The 17,645-nt window shown below is 40.8% G+C and overlaps 1 protein-coding gene across 1 annotated transcript in view; it reads right to left on the bottom strand.

Moving 5' to 3' along the window:
* LOC134348205 (cilia- and flagella-associated protein 44) overlaps positions 1-17,645 on the bottom strand; it is a 235,486-nt gene that overhangs the window by 180,162 nt on the left and 37,679 nt on the right. The window contains exons 9-11 of the mRNA XM_063051223.1: positions 9,734-9,886; positions 8,608-8,655; positions 4,298-4,397 (exon numbers count right to left, since the gene is read on the bottom strand). Of these exons, the coding sequence (XP_062907293.1) occupies positions 4,298-4,397; positions 8,608-8,655; positions 9,734-9,886 (301 nt within the window). The remainder of the gene's footprint in view (positions 1-4,297; positions 4,398-8,607; positions 8,656-9,733; positions 9,887-17,645) is intronic.

Below are 17,645 nucleotides of genomic sequence, written 5' to 3'. Positions count from 1 at the left end.
ATAGATGTGAGTGTTACTGGGTGATAGTCTTTGAGACAGTTCACCACTGCCGTGGATAAACCAGGAGATTCGCAGTTTGCTGAGGACTAGATCTATAGGATTCAAGATTGGTGATCCAGATTTATACAAGACCAGGTATGACCTATGGAAGACTATTTAAAGAGTGAAAAAAAAACATTTCCAATTGAAGATAGAGACGGAATAGGATGCATATCAGTTCTGGCAGAGTTTGTAGCCATTATTTCCTTTAAGACAAGACTTTAACATCATAAATGGCTATGAAACTTCACTCCCAGATAAGCCAGCAGCTTATATGCATACTCTGAAAAGGAGAATAAAACTACAGCTATGCAAATCTCTGGAGCATTTGGTGACCCTGTGATCTCTGTCTTGGAGGCTGACTCCAAAACATCTTTCAAAAAGGTGAACCCTCGCAAGGCGGTAGGGCACTGAAAACTTGTGTCAATCAAATAATGGGCATGCTCAAGGATCTTCATTCTCTCATTGCTGCAGTCAGTGATTCCCACTTGCTTCAAAAGGGTGATATTCATTCAAGTGCATAAGAAATGCAGGGTGAGCTCCCTCAACAACCATCATCCAGTTGCACTCACACCTACTGTGATGAAGTACTTTGAGAGCATGGTCATAGCCAGAGTCAACTCCTGCATAAGCAAGGACTTGGATATGCTACAATTTGCCTTATTATTGAAGGGAATAGCCACAGAGGTACTCTTCACTGGCTGCCTGTTCCCTTTCTCTCTCTTGACAGTCACCCAGCTACTTGCCTCCTGCAACTTAGACATGACTACCTCCTGCCTCAGCAAGGACCTGGACCCATTGCAATTTGCCTGTTGCCACAATAGGTCAACGGCAGATGCAATCTCCATGGCTATCCACACGACTTTAGACCACCTGGACAACACAAACACCTACGTCAGGATGCTGTTCATCAACTATAGCTCAGCATTTAATACCATCATTCCCACAATCCTGATTAAGAAGTTGCAGAATCTGGGCCTCTGTACCTCCCTTTGTAATTGGATCCTCGACTTCCTAACCAGAAGACCACAGTTGGTGATAACATATCCTCCTCACTAACAATCAACATTGGCACATCTCAGGGGTGTGTGCTTAGCCCACTGCTCTACTCTCTATATACACATGACTGTATGGCTAGGCATAACTCAATTACCATCTATAAATTTGCTGACGATGTAACCATTGTTGGTAGAATCTCAAGTAGTGACGAGAGGGCATACAGGAGTGAGATATGCCAACTAGTGGAATGGTGCTGCAGCAACAACCTGGCACTCAGCGTCAGTAAGACGAAAAAGCTGATTGTGGACTTCAAGAAGAATAAGACGAAGGAACACATACCAATCCTTGTAGAGGGATCAGAAGTGGAGAGAGTGAGCAGCTTCAAGCTCCTTGGTGTCAAGATCTCTGAGGATCTAACCTGGTCCCAACATATCGATGTAGTTATAAAGAAGGCAAGACAGCGGCTATATTTTATTAGGAGTTTGAAGAGATTTGTCATGTCAACAAATACACTCAAAAACTTCTATAGTTGTACCGTGGAGAACATTCTAACAGGCTGTATCACTGTCTGATATGAAGGGGCTACTGCACAGGACCGAAAGAAGCTGCAGAGGGTTGCAAATTTAGTCAGCGCCATCTTGGGGCACTAGCCTACGAAGTACCCAGGACATCTTCAGGAGTGGTGTCTCAGAAAAGCAGCGTCCATTATTAAGGACCTCCAGCACACAGGGCATGCCCTTTTCCCACTGTTACCATCAGGGAGGAGATACAAAAGCCTGAAGGCACACACTCAGCGATTCAGGAACAGCTTCTTCCCCTCTGCCATCCGATTCCTAAATGGACGTTGAAGCTTTGGACACTACCTCACTTTATTTTTTAATATACAGTATTTCTGTTTTTGCACATTTTTAAAATCTATTCAATATACATAATTGATTTACTTGTTTATTTATTATGAGAATATTTTATTTTATTATTATTATTTTTGCTTCTCTCTGCGAGATTATGTATTGCATTGAACTGCTGCTGCTAAGTTAACAAATTTCACGTCACAATGCGATGATAACGAACCTGATTCTGATTCTGAATCTGTAGCTCCTATCTATCACCTCCTCATTATCATGTATGAGCCAAAGGCTATCCTGCTGCAGTTCCAGTTCCCTAACACAGTTTGTAAGGAGTTGCAGCTGGATGTGCTTTGTGCAGATGTAGTTATTAGGGAGACTGAAGATCTCCCAGACTTCCCAAATGTCACATGAAGTACATAGCACTAAACCTGGGCCCTTTCTCACTGCACTAGTTATGTACTAATAGACAAAGAAAGATTAAATTTACCTGAAAATCACCTTGGCCTTTGTCTCTTCCCATTTAAGCTTCTTGAGCTGAAGCCTGAAGCTAACTGTTCTGACACCAATCGACTCTAACGTTGATCTGCTCCCACAATGGCGGCTCCACTTTTACCTAACTTCTACTTATTGGTCTTTGCCAAGCGCCTGATAGTTCACAATGATTGCAACCCGCCGAAAAGTCCCAAAAGGCCCCAAGTTCTTTTTAAAAATCTCACGCTGCCTCACCAAAACAAGTGACTGCTCTTTTTAAATTTCACGTTACCTCACCAAAACAGCAGCCAGCAAATCGTCCCCCAAAAGTCCAGCGTTCATACACCAGAGAGGACCTGCCATTCATCACTGCCATTTCACATATTCTCTTTCCCCAACTATCACTCACTCTTCTCTGCAACTTAAAATATGTTAGAGTGTTAGAGTAATGAAGAATGGAAACAGGGCCTCCGGCCCATCTGGTCCATGCCAAACACAGAATCCCTCCTACTAGTCCCAGTTGCTCACGTTCAGCCCATACTCCTCCAAGCCCTTCACCTCCATGCAACTCTCCAAACGCCTCTTAAATTTGCAGTTGTACCAGCCTCAACCACTTCCTCTGGTAGCTCATTCCAGGTACTCACTACCTTCTGTGTAATTAAGTTACCTCTCCAGTCTCTTTTAAATATTTCACCTTTTATCTTGTATTTGTAACCTTTAGTTTTGGACTCCCCAACCCCAGGGAAATAACTATGACTGTCTGTCTTATCCATAACCTTCATAATTTTACAAATTCTATAAGGTCACCTCTAATTTTTCTTTGCTCCAAATAATAAAGATCTAACATGGCCAACCTCTTTTTATAAATTAGTCCCTCTACTAATCCAGGCAGCATCCTCATAAATCTCTTCTGCACCCGTCAGCTTGCCAATGTCTTTCCTATAAAAGAGTGACTAAAACTGTACACCATACTTCAAGTGCAGCCTCACCAGTGTCTTCTATAACTGCAGCTTAATGACCCTACTCCTTTTATGCCCTGTGTGATGTAAGCTAGCATCACCCTGTCTACCTTGTACCCCAAGGTCTCTCTGTTCCATAACATATGCCAGTCCCCTGCAATTCACTGTATAAGTCCTACCCTAGTTTGGCTATTCAAAATTACCACACAGTTATCAAAGTAGAAATCTGTTTGTTGTTCCTCCTCCCATCTCCCCCAACTAATCAACCCAAAGGATCTCAACCTGAAATTATCATCCCTCCACTTGCCTCCATGGATGCTGCTTGACAGGCCGAGCTCACCTAGCATTTTGTTTGTTTGATTATATTCTTCATAGTTGTGAACTGGTTGTTGCTAGAAAGACTAGCAGCTATTGCCCATCCCTAAATCGCCCTAAGAAGGTGGTGGTGAGCTGCCTTCTTGAATTGATTCAGTATTTCATAGTCTTCTGGGAAGATAGTTTCAGGATTTAGACTCAGCAATACTGAAGCACTTCCAAGTCAAGATGGTACATTACTTGGAAGGGAACCTTCAGCTGACAGTGTCCATGCACCTGCTACGCCCTGATGTTCTTTATGGTAGAGGTCATAAATTTGAGGTGCTGTGGTAATAGTTGGTTTGTTGAAATAGTGAACTGCAGGGTATAGGCTTCAAGCTAAGTGGTAGGAACTTCAGAGGGGAAACAAGGCAGATTTTATTTTTCACCTAAAAGATGGTTGGAATCTGAAAAGCACTGTCTGGGAGTGCAGGCAGAAACACAACACTTAAGAAGTATCATGAATCACCTACACATAGAAAGTCATGAACAAAGAGCTGACAAATGAGTAGTTGATGGTCAGCATGGAAATAATGGCTGAAGGCCATTTTTCACGCTGTGTAATGCTATGGCTTTATCAACTATATGAACTACACCATGCCACATTTAAGTAAAGAAGTCACCTACGATCAAGTGCTGTTGTTGCCATCAGATAGGTAAGCGGTGACAAGTCCATAGCCTGGATTACTCCAGCGTGGAAAGAAAACAGACATTCGGGGTCTTGTGTCTGAAAGAATTCAAAAAAGCCGTTAAGCATAATATGAAAGAACTGGCCATTGAAAATAACATTTAAGAAGGAGACACTCTACACATAATGTATTGACCTGTTGTGGAATTACAAAAACACAAAAATCTGCAGACGCTGAAGATCCAAAGCAACACAGGCTGGAGCAGCATGGAAAAGAATAAACAGTCGACATTTCAGGCTAAGACCCTTCTTCAGGACTGGCCTGCCGAGCTTCCCCAGCATTTTGTGTGTGTTGCTCACCTGTTGTGGATTTTGATCCATAGTGGTAGCAGCACTGACAATACAGAATTGCGACTATGCCACATTCATAATTCACACCAGCAACAAGGGAGATAAACTGGATCAAAACAAAACAACAGTAACCTAACACCTTTATCATCTCATTGCTATCTCCACCCACACTATCTTCATATAAGTAAATGACATTAATGTGTTTTGGAATAATAAAGATGTATCTTAAGTGCATGGAGAGAGATGTCAGGGTTCAAAGTAGTCTGAGCGGGAGCATATGGAACCATGGATTTTAGAGTAGAATACTGCAGAACAGAAACAGGACCTTCAGCCCATCCATCCATGGCAGCCCAATCTTCTGCCTAGACCCATCTACCTGCAGCTGGATCATTTTCCATCAAACCCCTCTCATCCATGTACCTATCCAGACTCCTCTTTAACATTTACGTAAGAGAACTCACGCCTATCACTTCCACTGGCACCACCCTCTGAGTGAAGAGGGCTCCCCTCAGATTTCCCTTGAATTTTGCACCTTTCACCCAAACCTTATGCCCTCTAGTTCTAGTCTCACCCAACCTGAGTTTCATTCATGCATTCACCCTATCTATCGCTCATTCTCCAGCACTCTAGGGAATGAAGTCCTTACATATTCAACCTTTCCTTACGACTCAGGCCTTTGAGCCTCGGCCACACACTTGTAAATTTTCGCTGCACTCTTTCAAGCTTATTGATATATTCCCTGCAGATAGATGACTAGAGCTACACACAGTAAATTTGGCCTCATTAACACCCTGTACAATTTCATCATAACATCCCAATTCCTGTATGCATTGTCCTGATTTATGAAAGCCAATGTACTTAAAGCTTTCTTTATGACCCTATCTACCTTAGATAAATCTTTGAAAGAACAATAAGGAAATGTGATTGGAAGCAAGTGGTTCCACAGGAATATGACTGTCAGCATTCCAGTGAAAACCAGTGGAAATATTGCAAAGTATTTGTATAAATTTGGTGTAATTGACAATGAAATATACTGACTACTGAGTTCACAGAAAAGACAAAGGAGCAGAGAAGTAAATTGAGTGACATTATTCTTTCTTCCCGGACCTCCTGTCCCATGATCCTCTCGTATCCCTTTTGCCTATCACCTTTGGCTCCATCCCTCCCCCTCCTGTCTTCTCCTATCATTTTGGATCTCCCCCTCCCCCTCCAACTTTCAAAGCCCTTACTCACTCTTCCTTCAGTTAGTCCTAACGAAGGGTCTCGGCCTGAAACGTCGACTGCACCTCTTCCTAGAGATGCTGCCTGGCCTGCTGCGTTCACCAGCAACTTTTATGTGTGTTGCTTGAATTTCCAGCATCTGCAAAATTCCTGTTGTTTGGGTGACATTATTAGCTGGAGCCACAACTGAAATATACCAGTGATAACTTTTCCCTCCTGAGATCTTCAACCATTCTCTGCTAAAATTATTTAAGTAAGAAGAAAATACTTAAGATACATGTAGAGGTAGGAATAGGGTGCTCCCTCTCTTGTGCCTACTCCAAGATTCAACAAAAATGATAGTAATTGCTTACATCAGTACCACTTTCTGCTTCTATCTGTATCAATAATATAAAAAAATCCATCTCCACAGCCTCCTTTGACAGAGATTCACCCACTGGATTAGGTTTCTCTTCACTTCTACCCTGAATGACTGATATTTTACTTTGAGGTGTATGAACACTGGTTGCAGACATCCATCCAGGAGTGTCTGTAATTTTGTACATTTCAATTAGATCACATTTAATTCTTCTAAACTCCAGAGAACATAGGCCCCATCTTAATCTCTCTTAAATTCATAAAACCGTAGAGCATGGAAATAGATCCTTTGGCTCACCATCTCCATGCAGACATTTGAGTATCTTTCTAGAGACACAAACAACTGCAGATGCTGAAATCTGGGGTAACAAGCATGGTAAAATGGAGACACAAGAGACTGCAGATAGATGAGAGATTGAAAATTTAGTTGAGTGATATCTCAACTACATCCTCTCACTCAATGTCAGCAAAACCAAAGAGCTGATTATCAGCTGCAGGAGGAAGAAGCCAGAGGTCCGTGAACCAGTCCTCATTAAGGGAACAGAGGTAGACAGGGTCTGTAGCTTTAGATTTCTTGGTATTAATATATCAGAGTATCTGTCATGAGACCAATTATATCAGAGGCAATGCCCTTCCCACCACTGAACACACTTACATGGAGCACTACACAAGAATACAGCATCTATCATCAAAGTTAGCATCCATCAAAGTTAGCCGTACCATCCAAATAATGCCTCCTTCTTGCTACAACAATCAGGCTCCTGAACTGGCAGGGATAACTTAGTTCACCACTTCTCTGAACAGATTCTATACCCTACAGATTTAGTTGCATACTTTGTCTGCTTTAGCACTTCGCTTGTTTGTCAATCTATATCTGTTTGTGTATAAATTCTCATAAAATTTCATTGTATTTATTTTTTCCTGTATATGACTCCAAAAATAAAACTCAAGGTAGTAAAATATATGCATTTTGATACTGTAATAAATTTTCTTTCAAGCTTTGAACTCAATCTGTAGGGATATAAGGGAATTTTGGATCAAAATCCTGCAACAGGACTGAGAGTCGAGGGGAGAGATAGTCGGTATAAAGTAGAGAAGGGGAGTAGTTCGACAGGGGCCAATAGGTGACTGGTAGACTGACGAAGGGTGAAGCATAACATTTAGGTGAGGGGTTAGGTTGGAGCTGGAAGGTAGAGCCAGGTGGAAGATAGATGGAGGCAGGCAAAATAATGGCAGATGGAGCCAAGTGGTGGCAGGAGAGGGTGAAAGGGGAGACAGCTAGGACAGAGGCTGTGTCTCGTGTCTCTATCATATTAATGTTTCCTAGTTAGATGCAAGCACAAAACACAGAGGAGTTCTGCAATAATTAGATTTTTGTTTTAATTACTTAATGTGTTCCCATGCCACTGGACACAAAACAAACGCTGAAACACAGTAGCAATAGCTTTGCAATAATTAGGTTTTTGTTTTAATTACTTAATGTGTACCCATGCAGTGGACACAAAACAAACGCTGAAACACAGTAGCAATAGCTTTGAGCCTATGCACTTACATCCATATCCTTGACCATTACCTTGGATCATCTTCTTTGGACAACTAAATGCCAACATGTGCATTGCAAGAAGACAAACTATATTCAGTACACAAGGCAACAGGTGAAATATTTAAAATGGATTTAAGGAGCAACGTCATGCATATATGGGATGAGCTGCCAAAAGAAGTGGTTGAGGCAAGTACAAAAGGCACTTGGACAAGTACGTGGACAACAACGGTTTAGAGGGATTTGGGGCCAAATGTGGATAAGTAGGATTAGCTTGGTGAGGATCTTGGATGGCATGGAGGGATTAGGTTGAATGGCTGTTTCCATGCTGTATTCCTCTGTGACTCAATATTAAAGTACTGTAAATATTTCATCAAGGGATTGAAAATAAGGAGATGAGAGATGAAATACAAAAGAGCTTGAAATAAGAGGCTGATAAATACACAAATGTGCAATTTTCAGATTCTAACTAGATCAAAATTAACAGCACACTGAGAATGATAGAGAAAGACTCTCCTTTGCTTTTCTTCATTTCTCCATTACCCTACCTTTCTCTGCATCTTGATGCTTATTTATGCTTTTCCCAGTTCTGAAGAGGTCACCAGTGAAAAGGTTTCCCTCCACCCACTCCTCGCCATCTAGCCAAACACTTCCCCGTGGACAGTCCCTAACCTGCTTTTATTAGTGTGATATCGAGACAGGCAACGCAACAGTCAAAGGATCTTGAGTGAATACATATTCATATCAGGCATGAACAAAACGTAAGTGATATAGGGAGATTAAAATCCTAATGTGCTTATCAGGCAAATTAACCAAACTTATTGTACTTATTGTACTTACAATGTTCGAAAATGAGAGGTCAAGTTTCCAGATTCTACCACTGGAATCCTATGGAAAAAATATTGTACATTTTACCTTCTGTGGTTGTGTTAATGTAGCAAAAACAAACATTGCTGGAAAAGATATAAATGCTGCCACACCTTCTAATGTAATTGCATAAAAAACAAATGATACCTTTGACTTCATTAAATTCCTTACAGTATTTACAAAAATAATAACCCACATTCCAGTATTGTGACATTTGCTCTGGGAGTATTCAAATTTTCAAAAAAGCCAATACAAAATATTGATGCCACATCAACAGAGGGCATTTAAAGGCTAAAATCGGCTGCAGGTTTTTCATTCATCCAAATAGCTGTTACCCAACATTGCAGAAACTATTTCCTACTTTGCTCCTCACCAAGGTAATCTTTCCTTTACAGGCAAAAATCCACCAATAATTTATTTTTAAAAATTGAATGCTGCCCAGAGATTCAGCAAGCAGCTTGTCGTCTTGTAGCATTACCATGCATGAAAATTCTACCCAAGTGGAAACTCCCATTCATCATCTTAAATTGGAAATGTTGAAACTTCCACATAATCAGAATTTATAGATATAGTTGACATTCCAGTGGACATGGAGTAAAGAGAAACCTGTCAAAGGCTTTTAAGACAAGCTAATTTTGAAGCAAACTATTAGTAGACATGAAAAACACAATTCCTTAATAGAGTTAATCATTGTTGTGAAATATGTAATTTTATTGCTATCTTTGTTGAAATGTTTGTTCTTTACATGAAAAACAGTAGTATTAACAGGGAAACAGAAAAGATGATAATTCCCCAATAAAGTATTTAGGCCATATTAATCAACTTGCCTTCCTTCCCTTGGTAGTTTCTTCAGAATGATCACATTCTAAAGCATTAATGGTTTCTTAATTTCAATTTCTTGTTTTTGACTAGTGTGTTCTCAACCCCTCTGGTCTGTATTTGTTTCTTTCATCTTTAATTTGCTCACTAGCAGACAATTTGGAGGAAAGTTGGTAAATAAACCAGCTGTTATAATGAAAAGTTACATTTCGGCTTCCTACACCAATATGGTTCCAATGTGAAATGCTTTTAAATTATTTCTTAAGTTCTTTTAAAATACCTGAGCACACCAAATAAAACTTGAGTCTTTGAATTTCACCATGGACTGGAGGTTAACATTTCTTCCAACAAACAATTCATTCATCGGTTCCATCTCAACCACAGAATACTCATCATAAGCCTCCGCTGTATCAATGGTCTCAAAATCCCAGACCTAAAATCAATTGAAGCAGATCAGTTTATAAATATTGGAAGTTCATACAAATCTGTGCGCAGTATATTAGCTGGGCATTTTTTCACCTAAAGTATTTCTGTCATTTGAGACTTGCACATCCTACAACTCACTAACAGGAATTACCCACAACTGCTTTTGAACAGGTTGAGAGAAACACCAGGAGCTGCAGCCATCATTTCACCATCACACCAGTGCACTGTACACAGATATATTAAATACTTTCTAAAACCTAGAGCTACTTCATAAATTTCTGACATTGTAACCTGGTCTGTTGTTACCCAACAGAACATAACAAAATAATTTCTTTTGATGGAGGAATAAATAATAGGGAGAGTGAAGACCAATTTGTGATGAAGTATTGGGATCTGACTGCATTGTATGATCATAGCATTAAATTGGACGTCGTGTCATATCTATCCCATGTACCTCAGCAATAGCACAGCGCAGCAAATAAGAATCAAAGGAAAGCAGTTTTAAGATCTAAACAGAAGTTCAAAGTAAATTTATTATCAAAGTGTACATATGTCACCATTCAGAACCCTAAAATTAGTTTTCTTGCGGGCATACACAGTAAGTCCATGAAATACAATAGAATCAATGAAAGTCCGCACCCAACAGGACAGAGAAATAACCAAGGTGCAAAAGACAACACAATGATCATACAAAAGAAAAAAATAATAGTTAGTAAGTAAATAAGTAAATAAATAAATAAGGAGTAACTATGGAGAGCATGAGATGAAGAGTTCTTGAAAGTGAATCCATAGGTTGTGGGAACAGTTCAGTAATAGGGCAAGTGAAATTGACTGAAGTTATCCCCTCTGATTCAAGAGCCTGATGGTTGAGAGGTAATAACTGTTCCTGAATCTGATGGTGTGGGTCCTGAGGCTCCTATACCTTCCTCCTCTTGGCAGTGGCAAGAAGAGAGCATGGTCTGGGGTGGAGGGGTCCTTGATGATGGATGCTGCTTTCCTGCGGCAATGCTCCATGTAGATGTGCTCAATGGTGGGGAGGGCTTTCCCCCTGATAGATTAGATTAGATTAGATTAGATTAGATTATGACGACACGCAGTCCTCTTCTATTGTCATTTAGTAATGCATGCATTAAGAAATGATACAATGTTTTTCCAGAATGATATTTCAGAAACACATGACAAACCGACTTAAAAACTGACAAAAACCACATAATTATAACATATAGTTACAACAGTGCAAAGCAATACCGTAATTTGATAAGAACAGGCCATGGCACAGTAAAAGTCTCAAAGTCTTTCGAAAGTCCCATCATCTCACGCAGGCGATGAACATCCAGCGCTGCAAACTTGCCAATACAGCATACTGGAAGCATCCGACCACAGTCCGACTCCGAGTCTGTCCGAAAACTCCGAGCCTCCGACCAGCTCTTCGACACCGAACACCACCTCTGCCGAGCGCTTCAACCCCGGCCCCGGCAACAGGCAATAGGCAAAGCCGAGGATTTGGGGCCTTCCCCTCCAGAGATTCTCGATCGCACAGTAGCAGCAGCAGCGAAGCGGGCATTTCAGAAGTTTCTCCAGATGTTCCTCCATGCTTCTCACGGCTGTCTCCATCAAATCCGCATTGTGCACGGCCCCCTAGTTCACACATACGATATCATTCAGAACGGCCACGCGCGTTGCGTCGCCACCTTCTCCTCCCTCCCTTGGCTGTATCCAATATTTTTTGTTGGATTTTCATTTTCATTTCAAGGGCGTAAGGTTTTCATATCAGGTTGTAATGCAACCAGTTTATATACTCTTCACCACACGTCTATAGAAGTTTGTCAAAGTTTTAGATGCTATGCCAAGTCTTCACAAACTCCTAAAAAAAATAGAAGCCCTACCGTGCTTTCTTCACAATGGCACTTATGTGCTAGGCCCCAGGCAGATCCACTTAAATGATAACACCAAGGAATTTAAAGTTGTTGATCCTCTCGAATGCAATATATTTGCTTCAGATACAAAAATCTCTGCAAAAGCAACTTGAATGAATGAAGACCTCCACTGGGAGAATAAACATCAATCTGGAAAAGATAAACAGCTAAAAGGAAATCTTCTATTCATTGAATAAATGCACAATGGAAACTACTTTCTAAACTTGAAAATAACAGAAGCCTCAACGTTGACGGAACTTAATGCACATTGGCAAAATTTAAGGACCAGCATTCTGGTATAGGCCATGGGAGGTACCTTGCGATTAGTTTACGTCTCTCTGATGATTTAGCATTATTTAACATCAAAGCGTTCCCACTGATACAGCAATCTATATCTGTTGACTCTTAAGAAAAGTACTGCCTTACGACCAGTAGGTTTTTACAATCTTAGAGGACAATTATGCAATTACATTTTCTCCATTATTCGCACCATTGGTAGCTCAGTGGAAGACTGGCTGTTATCAATGAAAATGTTTACTTATTGCTTTCAGCCAAAGTAAATTTATGTAAAAAGTTAATACATACTATAATACACTTCACTGGTGAAGAGGTATGGGGTACATGGGACTCCTGGACTCCCATTGTATGATATTTCAAAGTTGCAAAAAGTGCAGCAAAATAGAAAACACTCCTCAAAACTAAAATGTCATTTGTGGAGGCAAAAATCAAGGGCAGGGTGGTAGAAACCTATCCTCTCAGAATGAGTTGATGAAAATTGGGAGCTTAGCCTCCACATGTGCCTGACATCAGAATTGTGTCTTCACAGTGCAGCTTGACTATTAAGGTTCACTGGATCATGGTTCAACAGTACGTTCATCATAAGAGGCATAACTTCTCATTAGTTCTGAAGATTGGATCCAATCTGTAGGAAAGTTTATTGGAGTTCAGTTGCAGTACTGTGATGTAAAAGACTGAGAAAACCAATCTTCTCAATGATGTAGTAATCTTCTGATCATTTGATGACTCTGGGCCTGTATTCACAAATTCAAAATGAGGCCTTAATAGAGTGGATGTGGAAAGGATGTTTCCTATGGTAGAAGAGTCTGGAACCAAAGGATGCAGCTTAATAATAGAGGGACATCCTTTTAGAACAGAAATGAGAAGGAATTTCTTTAGACCATATGACCATAAGACATAGGAACAGAATTAGGCTATTCAGCCCATCAAGTCTGCTCTGCCATTCCATCATGGCTGATCCCTGATCCTACTCAACCCCAAACACCTGCCTTCTCGCCATATCCTTTGATGCCCTGACCAATCAGGAAACTATGAACTTCCACTTTAAATATACCCATGCACTTGGCCTTCACCACAGTCTGTGGCAGAACATTCCAAAGATTCACTACTCCCTGGCTAACAAAATTCCTCCTTACCTCTGTTCTAAAAGGTTGCCCCTCAATTTTGAGGCTGTGCCCTCTAGCTGTGAATGCCCCACCATAGGAAACATCCTCTCCACATCCACCTTATCTAGCCTTTTCAACATTCAGTAGGTTTCAATGAGATCCCCCCACATTCTTCTGAATTCCAGTGAGTACAAGCCCAAAGCTGCCAAACGCTCCCCATATGTTAAACCCTTCACTTCAAGAATCATCCTCATGAACGTCCTCTGGACTCTCTCCAATGATAACACATCCTTTCTGAGATACAGGGCCCAAAACTGTTGACAATACTCCAAGTGCAGCCTGACTTGTGTCTTATAAAGCCTCAGCATTATTTCCTTGCTTTTATATTTTATTCCCTTTGAAATAAATGCCAACATTGCATTTGCCTTCTTTACCACAGACTCAACCTGTAAATTAACCTTCTGGGAGTCTTACACAAGGACTCTTAAGTCCCTCTGCACCTCTGATGTTTGAATTTTCTCCCCATTTAGATAGTAGTCTACATTTCTTGTTCCTTTTACCTGAATGCACTATTATACATTTCCCAACACTGTAATCCATCTGCCACTTTTTTGCCCATTCTTCTAATTTGTCTAAGTCCTGCTGCAATCACATTGCTTCCTCAGCACTAACTATCCCTCCACTTATCTTTGTATCATCCACAAACTTTGCCACAAAGCCATCAATTCCATTATCTAAATTATTGACAAATAATGTGAAAAGTAATGGTCCCAATACTGACTCCTGAGGAACACCACTAGTCACTGGCAGCCAACCAGAAAAGGCCCCCTTAATGGTCCCACTCACTGCCTCCTGCCTGTCAGCCATTCCTCTATACGTGCCAATATCTTTCCTATAACACCATGGGATTTTATCTTGATAAGCAGCCTCATGTGTGGCACCTTATCAAATGCCTTCTGAAAATCCAAGTAAATGGCATCAACTACTTCTCCTTTGTCCACCCTGATTGTCACTTCCTTGAAGAACTCTAACAGGTTTGTCAGGCAAGATTTCCCTTTACAGAAACCATGCTGACTTTGACTTATTTTTATCATTATTCTCCAAGTACTCCGAAACCTCATCCTTAATAATAGACTCCAACACTTACCCAAACACTGAGGTTAGGCTAACTGGCCTATAATTTCCTTTCTTTTGCCTTCCTCCCTTTTTAAAGAGGAGTGACATTTCCAATTTTCCAGTCCTTTGGAACCATGTATCAAGTAATTCCTGAAACATCATGATCAATGCATCCGTTATCTCTTCAGCAACTTCTCTCAAGACTCAGAGTTGTAGTTCATCTGGTCCAGGTGACTTATCCACCTTAAGACCTTTCAGTATGCCCAGAAATTTTTCCTTTGTGATAGCATTGGCACTCACTCTTGCTCCCTGACACTCACGGATCTCTGGCACACTGCTAGTGTCATCCACAGTGAAGACCAATGCAAAGTACACATTAAGTTCATCTGCCATTTCTCTGTCCCCCGTTACTATCTCAGAGCATTATTTTCCTGTGTTCCAATATCATCTCTCAGCTCCCTTTTACTCTTTATATAACTGAAAAAACATTTGGTATCCTACTTTATATTACTGGCTAGTTTGCCCTCATAGTTCATCTTTTTCCTTCTTATACTTTTTTAATTGCCTTTTGTTGGATTTTAAAAGCTTCCCAATCATCCAATTTCCCACTCACTTTTGCTACCTTATATGCCCTTTCTTTCACTTTTATGCAGTCTTTAACTTCCCTTGTCAGCCACAGTTGCCTACCCTTGCCATTTGCATAATTTTTCTGTGGGACATATCTATCCTGTGCATTCTGAACTAGTCCCAGAAACTTCAGCTACCTCTGCTCTGCCGTCATCCCTGCCAATATCCCCCTCCAATCCACCTGGGCCAGCTCCTCTCTCATGCCTCTGTAATTTCCTTTATTCCTTTGCAATACTGATACATGTGACTTAAATTGCAAATTGCAGTATGCAGAGTGAATTCAATCATATTATAATCACTAGCCCATCAGTCCTGCCAAAGGGTCTTGGCCTAAAACATCAACTGTACTTTTTTTTCCCATGGATGCTGCCCAGACTACTGAGCTCCTCCAGCATCTATGTGTCGTTGATTTTATAATCGCTGTCTCCTAAGGGTTCCTTTACCTTAAGTTCCCTAATAAGATCTGGATTATTACACAACACGCAATCTAAGCTAGTCGTTCCCCTTGTAGGCTCAAGGAAAAACTGCTCTAAAAAGCCACCTTGTAGGCATTCAACAAATTCCCTTTCTTGCCATCCGACACCAACCTGATTTTCCGAACCCTTTGCATATTGAAGTACCCCATTAAAATTGTGACATTACCCTTATTACATGCCTTTTCCAGCTTCCTTTACAATCTCAACCCCATATCTTGGCTACTATTTGGAGGCCTACATATGACTCCCATAATGGTTTTTACCCTCGCAGTTTCTTACCTTCACCCACAAAGATTCAACATTCTCTGACCCCATGTCACCTCTTTCTAAAGATGTAATTCCATCTCTTACCAACAGAGCCACACCACTGCCTGTACTTTCCTGCCTGTCCTTTCAATACAAAATATATCTTTTGGTGTTAAGCTCCCAGCTATGGCCTTCTTTCAGCCATGTCTCAGTGAAGCCCACAACATCATACCAACCAATCTCTAATTGCTCCATAAGTTCGTCCACCTTATTCTGAATACTACATGCATTTAAATACAGCACCTTCAAGTCCTGCATTCTTTGCCCTTTTGAATTTTGCCTCTGTGGTACAATTTAACTCCTTGCTCCATCTACATTTGTACCCAATGTTTGGCTTGTCCTTCCTTACATTCATGTTACACCCATATTCTACAAACCCCATTTCCAGAAAAGTTGGGATATTTTCCAAAATGCAATAAAAACAAAAATTTGTGATATGTTAATTCACGTGAACCTTTATTTAACTGACAAAAGTACAAAGAAAAGATTTTCAATAGTTTTACTGACCAACTTAATTGTATTTTGTAAACATACACAAATTTAGAATTTGATGGCTGCAACACACTCAACAAAAGTTGGGACAGAGGCATTGTGTTACATCACCTTTCCTTTGAATAACACTTTTTAATCATTTTGGAACTGATGATACTAATTGTAGTAGATTTGCAATTGGAAATTTTGTCCATTCTTGCTTGATATAAGACTTCAGCTGCTCAACAGTCCGTGGTCTCTGTTGTCTGATTCTCCTCGTCATGATGCGCCATACATTTTCAATCGGAGATAGATCTGGACTGGCAGCAGGCCAGTCAAGCACACATGCACTCTGTGTCTACTAAGCCACGCTGGTGTAGCCCGGGCAGAATGTGGTCTGGCATTGTCCTGCTGAAATAAGCGTGGACGTCCTGGGAAGAGACGTCGCCTTGATGTCAACATATGTCTCTCTAAAATCCTAATATACACCTCAGAGTCAATGGTACCTTCACATACATGCAACTCACCCATGCTATGGGCACTGATGCACCCCCATACCATCACAGATGCTGGCTTTTGCACCTTTCGCTGATAACAATCTGGATGATCGTTTTCACCTTTGGCACGGAGAACTCGACGCCTGTTTTTTTGAAAAACTAGCTGAAACGTGGACTCATCTGACCACAGCACACGGTTCCACAGTCTTTCGGTCCATCTGAGATGAGCTCGGGCCCAGAGAACTCACCGGCGTTTCTGCATAGAGTTGATGTATGGCTTCCTCCTTGCGTAATACAGTTTCAAGTTGCATTTCTGGATGCAGCGATGGACTGTGTTGAGTGACAATGGTTTTCCGAAGTACTCCCGAGCCCAGGTGGCTATAATTGTCACAGTAGCAGGACGGTTTCTTAGGCAGTGCCGCCTGAGGGCTCAAAGATCACGCACATTCAACAGTGGTTTCCGACTTTGCCCTTTACGCACTGAGAAGTCTCTGAATTCTCTGAATCTTTTCACAATATTATGTACTGTAGATGTTGAAAGACCTAAATTCTCTACAATCTTGCATTGAGAAATGTTCCTTTTGAACTGACTAACAATTCTCTCACGAATTTTGGCACAAAGGGGTGAGCCACGACCCATCCTTGCTTGCAAAGACTGAGCCTTTGATGGCGCTACTTTTATACCCAGTCATGATACCTCACCTGCTACCAATTAGCCTGTTTAATGTGCAGTCTTCCAAACCGGTGTTACCTGAATATTCTGTGCTCTTTTCAATCTTATTTTAACTCTGTCCCAACTTTTGTTGAGTGTGTTGCAGCCATCAAATTCTAAATTTGTGTATGTTTACAAAATACAATTAAGTTGGTCAGTAAAACTATTGAAAATCTTTTCTTTGTACTTTTGTCAGTTAAATAAAGGTTCATGTGAATTAACATATCACAGATTTTTGTTTT

The sequence above is a fragment of the Mobula hypostoma genome, chromosome 6, assembly GCF_963921235.1.
Source record: "Mobula hypostoma chromosome 6, sMobHyp1.1, whole genome shotgun sequence".
In the NCBI taxonomy this organism is placed as follows: Eukaryota; Metazoa; Chordata; class Chondrichthyes; order Myliobatiformes; family Myliobatidae; genus Mobula; species Mobula hypostoma.
Note: the sequence above shows the minus strand (reverse complement) of the source record. Positions and strands in the feature narration are given on the sequence as shown.